Raw genomic sequence first — 11,627 nt, forward strand, 5'->3', positions numbered from 1 at the left:
TTAAAAAAATGTTTGAGATAAACTTCATTATAAAAAAAATTAGATTAAAATTATATAAGGGCATTTTGTCTATAGATGAAGATAGATTATCAAACAGTTCTCTAAAATAGACTTCCATGTAAAATAAAAAGGAAATTACAAACAAGAGAAACTTAAAAAATTATATTATATTAATAGTATATTATTTACTAATAATCTATTATTTATTCATATATTAGTATAATATTTTTATTTAAATTAATAATATTCATTATTTATTATTTATTAATATAATATTATTTATTAATATATAATAATATTATTTCTTAATATATTATATTAATAGTATATTACTTATTCATAATATATTATATATTAATTTATTATTTATTAATATATGATTTATTAATATAATATTATTTATTTATTATTATAATTTTATTATTTATTTATATAATATTATTTATAAGTAAAATTATATTAATAAATATTAATAAATAATTTTACCCATAAATATTTTTTTTGAAAAATATTTTTTTAATTCTAAGATAATTTTTAAAAAATAATTTTATTTTTTATTGACTAATAAATTATTTTTCATTAATCAACTAATTTTTTATTAAATAAATACTTTAAAATATAAAAATTATTTTTTAAAAATTATATTTTGTAAAACAAATGGAATGTTAATTTCTAATTACTTAGCCGTAGGCAAATGAACTTTGAGAAGTTTTCGACTTTGCGTTGAAGGGGAATTTTCATTTTAACCCTATAATTGAAGCGTAAAACCCGTTATTTCAAGTTACCTGACGTCAATGTAAATCAAATGGGCATTTGACCGTACAGGAAAGGACAAACAATGCTTTTTTAAAACTCCAAGTAACCATAAAAAAAAAAAAGTAAAAAAAACAGTAGGAAAGTTCACGGCGGCAGAAATTGGGAAAGAGAAAAATGCAAAGACGTCTCTAAGGCATAAAGACAAGTAGATGATTTTTATAGTAAATTTTTTAAGATATATTTCGTCTGTCTTAAAATATTTAAATTATATTAACTTTTATAAAATTTAAGAAAAAATTTTAGTTTTAATATATTTAATATTAAAATTCAAATTTTTTTTATAAGATTAAAGTTTTCTGATTTTTATATTAAAAAGAAAAAAATTTTAAAAATGATTTAAAATATAAAAAAAAGAATTTTGTATATTAAAAAATATAATTTTGAAATATCCCAAAAAAATGAATAACGAAAATGAGCGAAAGAGTAATATATTTCATTTGTTAAAAAAAAAAAAAAACAAAATAACAACAATCATTGGATGCATCTTCATCCAATGATTGAGAGGGTGTTTTGATATTTTAAATAGAAAGATATAGGGTTTTTTAGGTTCTCCTCTCTTTTTCCAGCCCAAAAAACTATTGAAAAGGAAAATTTCTTGTAGAAGAAAACCTCCCTTTTGGTATATTTCTCACCCTTTTCATACATTTGGATATCTATTTCATGTAATTATTTTTATTTTTTTAGATTCTTTTCATAAGTTCATCATTGATTTATTTTTTTTATCTTACTCATTCCATGATAATGTTTGAAGAAGAAAAAGATTATAAAAACAACAAAGTACCATGAAAAGGAAGGTTTGGTTTATGGATTTGATCATGGGTTTGAATTTGCAATAAAATAAAATTAATTATATTGAAAATAGTTACGTGATAATTTTTATGACTCAAAATTACATATTAAAAAAAAAGAAATAAGGAATTGAAAAAAGGGGAAGGTTGATGTTTCTTGCCGGCTCTTTTGACTGAGATGATCAATTTAAAAAAAAAAAAAGAAAATGAGTGAAAGAAATTTTGGACAAAAGGATTAAACGTGGTGGGGTCATTGTAGCATTGTTTTCAAATGAATGGTCTTTCCATTGAATTTTTTTTTATTGACGCAAATTCCATGTACTTGGTCCGATATTTAATTATCATATTCGATCTTATCTATCTTTTTAACTGACCAAATAGGCCAATATTCAGCGGCTCTTTTCCTACATAAAGGATTGATCAGTCTGAGTTGCTTAACTTAAGGTGTGAGAAAGGATGGCCATGGGCGGTGAAAAGAGCAAGATTTTGATATTTGGTGCCACTGGCTATCTTGGGAAATACATGGTGAAGGCAAGCGTGGTCTTGGGTCATCCTACTTATGCCTACACTCGCCCACTTAGTCACAACAACTCCTCTTCCAAGTTAGATCTTCTCAAGGACTTTGAATCCATGGGTGTCACCATATTCTACGTAACTTCATTGCTTTTCTTCCTAGTAATTATTATTTTCGTATTTACTTTTTGTTTTATGCTATTTTTCTCTGGTTTTTATTCTTTTTCTTCTCCAAATTAAGTATAAAATTGTGTTTTAATTACTTTTTTCTTTCTTGATCATTGATTTAACTTGTTTTACGTTAACACAGGGGGAGTTGGATGAGCATGAAAAGCTAGTTTCGGTGCTTCAACAGGTTGAGGTTGTGATTTCTACACTAGCAGTCCCCCAACATCTTGACCAACTCAAAATAATAAGTGCCATGAAAGATGCTGGCACGATAAAGGTTATTACTCTTAATCAAAGAAACTCAAAGTTTAAAAAATATTTATTTTCTATATTACTTAGAGATGTCCATGGGTTTAGCTAGACTAGGTTCATATTGACTTAAATATGATATTAATGTCTTATATGTTTGTTTAAATTTAATTTTATCCAATAATTCAAATTTTAAATTTTGTCTAAATATGTCCATACATAGTTAAAAAATAAAAACATAGCATTTTTTATTTAATCTTTAGTATTTTTATTTTTTATTAAGTTTTTAAAAATGGATATCTTAATATATTTTTTAATGTTTTACACTGTAATATATTTATCATTTATATAATATAAATATAAATATAAAAATAATACACATATCATATAATTGTTAGATCATACCAAGCCGATCTCATCAATTTTAAAACTCTTTTTTTTTATTTAAATCCATTTAATGATTTAATATTTTTACTCGATTTCTTCAAATATTGAACGGAGCTTCAATGTTAGATGGATAACTCTGCTCTTTAATATATCTAATATTAATATTACACTTCTTTTTAATCATGCTCTTGGATTATATCTATCTAATATTAATATAAACTTCTTTATAATTATGCTCTTGGATTATGTCTATCTAATATTAATATATATTTTATAATTATGCTCTTGGATTGTGTCTGTCTAATATTAATATATACTTTATAATTATTCTCTTGGATTGTGCCTATCTAATATTAATATATACTTCTTTATAATTATGCTCTTGGATTGTATCTATGTTTATATGAACTGTAGTTTTTTTATATATGCAATGAAGTTTAAAAAAAGGGGGGTAACAATCCTTGGGACAATATTTTTTTAATATTTCTTTATTATTTGATGCTAACAAGTTTATTGAGGTTGAATGAATCCGAGGCTAACAAGTTGTGAAATAATTGTAGAGGTTTGTGCCATCAGAATATGGAAATGAAGCAGACAGAATAACAAGTGCACTTCCACCATTTGAAGCTTTACTAGCTAACAAAAGGAAGATCAGAAGGGCAGCAGAAGCAGCTGGACTCCCTTACACTTACGTTGCTGCAAATTCATTTTTAGTCTATTTTATTGACTATCTTCTTCACCCACATGAGAAACCAAATGAACTTGTGGTTTATGGAACTGGCCAAGCCAAGGGTACGTGCGTATGTAACCTTATTGGAAACATCAACATCATTGTTGTCAGGCTAAAAACAAACTATTCAAACCTAGGAATCCTGCTGATTGGGTTAAAAGAAAAAAAAAAAAAAAAGCAATGTACAAGTAACCATATAAATTATGCTGTTATTTGACATTGGTAACCATCTCTTGCTTTGAATAGTTAAAAGAAAAGTAAAAGCAATCATAGAAACTATGTCGTTTTATTTGAAGATTTTAATATGTAAATTTTTTATTCAACATGCATGCAGTTGTGTTCAACTATGAGGAAGATATTGCAGCCTTTACGGTAAAAGCAGCGACAGATCCAAGGGTAGCCAATCGCGTCATCATCTATAGGCCGCCGGCAAATGTTACTACTCAGTTGGAACTGATTTCTGCATGGGAGGAAAAGACTGGCCGAACCTTTAAAAGAGTTCATGTTCCTGAAGAGGAAATTATAAAGCTCTCTGAGAGTAAGGCACTGATTCCCTTATCGATCTCATATATATATATATATATATATATATATATATATATATATATTGGACATTGGGCAACATTGAAATATGTTTCTTATTATTGTTTGGTATAGCCTTGCCTTTCCCGGACAACATTCCGGTGGCGGTTTTGCACAACATATTCATCAAAGGAGATCAAATGACGTATGAATTGATGGAAGAAGATTTGGAGGCCTCTAAGCTATATCCTGACTACAGTTACACTACCATTGATAAGTATCTTGATATGTGCGTGGTTAACCCTCCTCGACCCAAATTAGCTGCATTCGCTTGATCCATATAAAAAGAACTTAACATTCATGTTTGCAAGTGGTAATCGTCAGTCGTCTGCAACCCTTTCTTCCTACCATTTATAATTATAATAATAAATATTATGTTTATATTTATGTAATAAAGATTATGGATTTATGTTTCATATACTGTAAGTGAACCATATAATGATATTTAATAAAAAATTAATTTTAAATATATTTTTAGGATCTATTAAATATATTTACTTTTGAGATTTTATAATTAATTTTTTATGAGTTGTTACTGTGTGATTCAGTAACAGTGAATAACACTTATACATTGATATACATTGATAGTATATAAAATATAAACTCAACTATTATATTTTGTTTGGGTTTAGCTATGTATTGAAATTTGGAAGTATAAGTAATGTTTGAATAGAGATCTTAAGTTTAACCAAGTCATACGTATCAATTACTTCTTTTTCGTATTAGAAAATTATACAACTTGACTTCTTCTACTTTCCAAATGTGGCATCTGATATATACATATATTAATAATAAAAAAAGTTCGAGATAAACTTGATTATCAAAAAAAAAAAATAGATTAAAAATAGCGACTTGAGCCCGTCGGCGGCAGGCTCTGGTACTCAAGACCATGATCAGAAGGGCGTGGTTCCCTGGCCGTTGATTCCCTGATGATGAGGACGAGATGGTGATGATGATGGCAGCAGCAATTCTTATTGCGTGGAAAGAAGGCATAGCCGATTATAGTTCTGTTTGCCTGTTCCATAGAAAGATACATGCAGTAGAATTCGACTAAGGAAGATGAGCGACGTCGTTTGACTGGTGAGAGTAACTTTATTCTATTATTTTGTAGTCTACACTTTTGTCAGGGGGTGGAAAACGCGAGGCACAATGTGGGATACTATTCACTCACGGGAAGCTCTTCGGTTGTACATTTAACTGTTGAAATAATTAAAAAATATGTGTATCGGAATTAATATTTTTTTATACATAATATTATGATAAAATAAGATTATAAATAAGATTAAATTAAATAATATTATTTTGTTTTATAATTAATGTGTTTAAAAATTAAAATAAAATAATTTATTTATTAATTAAAATCATCTTTACTCAAAGCGTATAATTTAAATTAGTGATATAATTATTAAAAGTATAATAAAAAATATAAATTCAATCATATAAATTAAAAATAATATTCTTTATTTCGAAAGGATTAAATTCTCTATATCAAAAGGATGATTAATATTTTTTATAATTATATTCATTTCTATAAATACAAACCAAACATTATATAAAATAATTATTATCTTATTCTATCTATTATCTCATGCACCAAATATGATATTATCTCTTTAAAATTTCAATCTTTACTAATATTTTTGGGTATCATAATTAAAATAATTGTTAAAAATCATAATTAAAATATGTATTATAAATATATAACTTATATTAACAATTGTGTAATCTATTAATAAAATATTAAAATTTTAATTTTAATGATTACATTAAAATTTTGATAATTTCAAATAAAAAAAATACTTATCTCATAAAAATATGTATGATAATTAAAATATACGTTTAAAATCATAATGTCATACTTGATATTAACCATAAATGCAAAGCAAATAGATGCTATTATCAATAATATATGTAATTAAATGAGAAATTTTTGTTAAATAAGATAGATTAAATAAGTTTTAAGCAATTAAATTTATTATTTTATTTTGGTATACATGTTGAGAATAAATTGGACTTGACTTATACAATGGGAGGAATTCCTCCTTGTCCATAAATCTCGCTCATTCTACTTGAATTCAAACTTTTAAACTCTAATTGGTAGGAACAGGATGCCCCATACGCTGATTTTATTGTTCATTTGTCCAACTAATCACCATGCTAGTTGATTTGGCAGCTGCATCAGTCCTTTTCCCTCAAATAATGCCATGTCATTCGGCAAATCTGTTGACAAATTTTCAGTGGCTGACTTATTCTTATTCTGCCATTTGTCCAATGTTAATTAGTCCACCAACAAGCCATGCCATTCTTTTTCTCCAATCATCTTATTTAGCACATGCTTCTCTTAATCGATAACATTATTACGAATGATTTTTAAATTATATTAAAATATTTAATATTATATCTAAATTTTAAAAATCGTTAATGTTATATTTGTATAATGAATTTATTAACACATATAATATTTAGATAATTATTTATCTATCACGTCTAATCATTTAAAATTAATTATATTAAAAGTGAATACCATATGCATATTAGTTAATATATTCATAATTTAGGTATCATATTAAAAATTTTTAAAATTCAAATACTATAGTAAATATTTTATTATAATCTTCATAATATTAATCCTTCTTTTGGGAAAAAAAAAAAAAGAAAAAAGGTATATAAATTCAAAAACCTGCATTTTCTATCACAATTTAGCTCAATAAATCAATTAATGGCAATTTGAATTTGAATTAAACTCTTAATCAAGCCGCTTAAGTTTTCAAATTTCAATGTCAATTGATGTTTGGATCAATTGGCAACAGGGTTTTTTTTACATTTAAATATTATGGGTTTGAACAAGTTTATATATGTAGCATCCCTTTTTTTAGTTGGAATTTAGATAGACCTGATAATTTAAAATATGATACAATGATATGGCATGAAAACAATATAAAATAAAACACAAAGGTAACATAGTTTAAAATGTTAATATTAATTAATATGAACTTAACGAAACAAAAAATATATTTTATATTTTCGTATCAATATAAATTATAACACATAATTTTTGTATAAAATATAGCTCGAATACACAAATTTGATTATTTTGTATGACACAAATCGTCAAGTCTAGATTTAGGTGTAGATTAGAAAATTAAAAAATTCTCCAAATCTCACTTAATTCCTAATTATTTTCTTCTCATCTTTTAATTTCTCTATAACTCCACCTTTCCTCTTCTTATCTCTTCCTTTAGCTTGAATTTCTTTTCTTCCTTTCTCAAAAACATGACCAGCCAGTTTTCCACCATAGATGATTACATAGCTGTGAACACATAATTTATATTTATTTATGAGTATGTAAATATTATTTTTGCAGCATAGTATAAAATAAATTTAGGTTTTAAAATCATTTAAAATGTAATTTAATACATTAATAATTAATATTAATAAAATATTTTCATTTTTATTTAAACTAATTGTATTCTTTTTATATAATTTTTTAATTTAATTTATCATTTTGAGTCCATAAAATTATTATTCAATCTATTATCTAACAATTTTTACTTTCCTTTTTTTTTCCTTCTTTCTCTCTCTCTCTCTCTCTCTCTCTCTCTCTCTCTCTCTCTCTCTCTCTCTCTCTCTCTCTCTCTCTCTCTCTCTCTCTCTTTTTACCCAAACAAAAAGAAAAACTCACATGAAAATAGAAGTGGAAAATCGGTCAATTGGATCATATTCATGTTGGGTTATTTCGAATCAAATCATTTTGGTTTTAAAAAAATTGAATCTTTTTAGATTCGAATTATTTCAAGTTCAAATTAGGTTGAGTTTGTTGGATTTAATAAACAAATTTTTTGAATGATTTGCAAGACCTTCAGCAAAATTTTACATTTTTAAATGATTTTTAAGACCTCGGGGCAAAATTAACAATTTTTGAAAATTTTCAAGACTTCTATATAGAATTTAAAATTTTGAATGATTTTCAAAGCTTTCAATCATAATTTTAAATTTTTAAATGATTTTTAAAATCTTTGTATAGAATTTTAAATTTTGTAAATGATTTTTAAGATTTTTTTATATAGTTTCTAAGTACTCCGGTTATGATTCGTAAGTCTTACGAGTTGAATCTACTTTAGTGTTGAGATTTAAAAACCTTCAGATATAATTTTTAAGTCCTTTAGGTAAGATTTGTAAGTCTTTTTAGTTTAATTCATTTTAATATCGAGATTTATAAGATCTTCTAGTTCAATCTTAAAAAAATTGTTGAAAAAATAAGAAACAGATATGATATTAGTTAGATGTGCTTTTTAAAAAGGAAAATGTTGAGGATTTTTAAAATTTTCAAGTTAAAAAATTTTAAAGACCTATGGACATCATGATGAGAAAATTTGTTACAAAGACTTCCAAGTACTGAAAATCATAATCATTAAAACCTCAAGCAATATTAGTAAGTATTTCGAATATAATCTATTTTAACGTCGAGATTTATAAGATATCTAGGCAAGATTCATAAGTTTTTTGAGTTGAATCTACTTTAGCATTGAGATTTGAAAAACTTTTGGGCATAATCTCCAAACTTTTTAAGATTTTTTTTTTTTTAAGTTTAAAAACCTCCATTTAAGAGGAGTCTTTCAATGATGAGACTTTTAAAATTTTATAACCTATGTTTAGGAGGAACCTTTTAAAGGTGAGATTTAAAGTTTTCAAGCTCCTATTTAGAAAAAGTCTTTCAAAGATGAGATTTTTTTAATTTCAAAACTTTTATTAAGAAAGGAACTTTTAAAGATAAAATTTTTTATCTTTTTTTTTTTAAAAAAAATAGTGTTAAAACATCTGATAAAATAATATTTAAAAAAAACAACAAAAAAAAAAAGAAAAGAACTCTAAGCCCTTAATCCCAGTCAAAAATGTTATTTTTATCTTTGAATTATTCATGATTCTAAAAAATATGCAAATAAGGACAATTGTAAAAATCTAATTTATCCAGGCATATTTTATTCAATTGTGATGTTTTAAAAATTGAGACCCAGTTTTTATCCAAATTTTTTTTAAGAATTAAGAATATTTAAAAAATTTTAAATAAGTTGATTTTTATAGAAATGAAAGAAAAATAGTAACAATTAAGGAAAAAAGTCTAAAGTCAACTTAGTCAAACTTATTTGAAATTGGTTGATTTAAGTTGAAACAACGTCAAAATCAAAGCATTTTGTAAGAATCATACCAAGAAATTAGATTTTTGAAAACTCTAAAATAAAATTTGAGTTTTGAGCAAAAAAAGACAAAATGATCAAAATACCTTGATAAGGCCTTGAGTCAAAGTAAGTTAGATCGGTCAAGATTTTTTCAAATTGTTCAAATATATTTTTAAATCCTTATGGTTAGAAAGAAAATCCTTGGAAAATTTTAATTTTAAGCTAAAATGACCAAAATACCTTGTGGTCAAACTTGGTCAAATTTAGTTAAATTTAATCAAATTAGGGTTAACCCTTAGAATTCACAATTGAATAGGATTATTAAGGTTTAGGATTAATAAAATTATGGTTTGGACACTTAGAAATCATGTTTAACCTCAAAAGTGGTTAAATTACAAAAATGCCCCTTTAAGGGCATTTTTTGAAATTTGACTTTTTTGGGTTTTTTTTTAAGAGAAAAACTTCATATCATGTTTAAACATTATTTATAAATTTTGATGCATTAAAAATCTTGATTGAACTTCAAAAAGGGTGAAATTACCATTTGGCCTTTTTGGGATCGATTTTTCATGAAAAACTTTATATCATAATTAAACATTATTTTTATAATTTTTGATACATTAAAATTATAAAAATAAATATTGGATAAAAAAATTTTAGAAAAATCATAAAAAAAAGCTTAAAAACACTAATAAGGACAAAATTATTTTTTCTCACTAAGACAGCTACATTAGAAACTAATTAAGTTATATGTTATAACTTTTTAGAGCTATTTGATTTCAATGTACAATGATCTTATGTTATATATTGCAAGCCTTAGATACCAAGTTTGTAAGAAAAAGATAAAATAATAACAACCATCGGATGCATCTTGATTCAATGAGGTGTTTGGCTTTTCAAATAGAAAAATATAGGGTTATGTTCTAAGTTCTCTCTTTTTTCAGCCAACAAAACTCTAAAGAAGCTATTGAAGAGGAAAATTTTTTGTAGAAAAAAACCTCCCTTTAAGTATATTTCTCACCCTTTTCATGTATTTGCATATCTAGTTCATAAATTTCTTTTTACTTTTCTAGATTCTTTTCATAAGTTCAACTTTGATACATTTACTCATCTTACCCATTCCATGATAATGTTTAGAGAAGAAACAGATTATAAAAAGAACAAAGTACCATGGAAAGGAAGATTTAGTCATGGGTTTGAATTTGCAATAAAATAAGATCTTCTAGTTCAATCTTAAGAAAATTGTTGAAAAAATGAGAAACAGATATGATATTAGTTAGAAATGCTTTTTAAAAAGGCAAATGTTGAAGATTTTTAAAATTTTCAAGTTGAAAAATTTTAAAGACCTATGGACATCATGATGAGAAAATTTGTTACAAAGACCTCCAAGTACTAAAAATCATAATCACTAAAACCTCAAGCAATATTAGTAAGTATTTCGAGTATAATCTATTTTAACATCGAGATTTATAAGACATCTAGGTAAGATTCATAAGTTTTTTACGCTGAATCTACTTTAGTATTGAGATTTGAAAAACCTTTGGACATAATCTCCAAACTTTTAAAATTTTTTTTTTTTTAAGATTCAAAACCTCTATTTAAGAGGAGTCTTTCAATGATGAGATTTTTAAAATTTTATAACCTATGTTTAAGAGGAACCTTTTAAAGGTGAGATTTAAAGTTTTGAAGCTCCTATTTAGAAAAAGTCATTTAAAGATGAGATTTTTAAATTTTCAAAACTTCTATTAAGAAAGAACCTTTTAAAGATAAAATTTTTTGTATAGTTTTTTTAAATAAGAGTTTTAAAACATATGATAAAATAATATTAAAAAACAAAACAACAAAAAAATAAAAAATAAAAAGAAAACAACTCTAAGCTTTTAATCCTAGTCAAAATTATTGTTTTTATCTTTGAATTATTTCTGATTCTTAGAAATATGCAAAGAAGGACAATTGTAAAAATCCAATTTTATCCAAACATCTTTTATTCAATTGTGATGTTTTAAAAATCGAGACCCAGTTTTTGTCCAAGATTTTTTTTTACGAATTAAGAATATTTAAAAAATTTTAAATAAGTTGATTTTATAAAACAATTAAGAAAAAAAAATCTAAAGTCAACTCAGTCAAACTTATTTGAAATTAGTTGATTTTAGTCAAAACAACGTCAAAATCAGGGCATTTTGCAAGAATCATACCAAGACATTGGATTGCTGAAAA

The 11,627-nt window shown here is 24.9% G+C and overlaps 1 protein-coding gene across 1 annotated transcript; it reads left to right on the plus strand.

Annotated features, from left to right (window-relative positions):
* Positions 1-1,997: 1,997 nt before the first annotated feature.
* LOC111280968 (isoeugenol synthase 1-like) lies at positions 1,998-4,702 on the plus strand. The gene is made up of 5 exons (XM_022868523.2): positions 1,998-2,255; positions 2,428-2,562; positions 3,482-3,713; positions 3,986-4,189; positions 4,309-4,702. The coding sequence occupies exons 1-5, from the start codon at positions 2,061-2,063 to the stop codon at positions 4,506-4,508; spliced, it is 966 nt and encodes a 321-aa protein (XP_022724258.1). The 5' UTR covers positions 1,998-2,060; the 3' UTR covers positions 4,509-4,702.
* Positions 4,703-11,627: the final 6,925 nt, after the last annotated feature.

The sequence above is a fragment of the Durio zibethinus genome, chromosome 28 (assembly GCF_047325235.1).
Source record: "Durio zibethinus cultivar Kanyao isolate XHJ-2024 chromosome 28, ASM4732523v1, whole genome shotgun sequence".
In the NCBI taxonomy this organism is placed as follows: domain Eukaryota; kingdom Viridiplantae; phylum Streptophyta; class Magnoliopsida; order Malvales; family Malvaceae; genus Durio; species Durio zibethinus.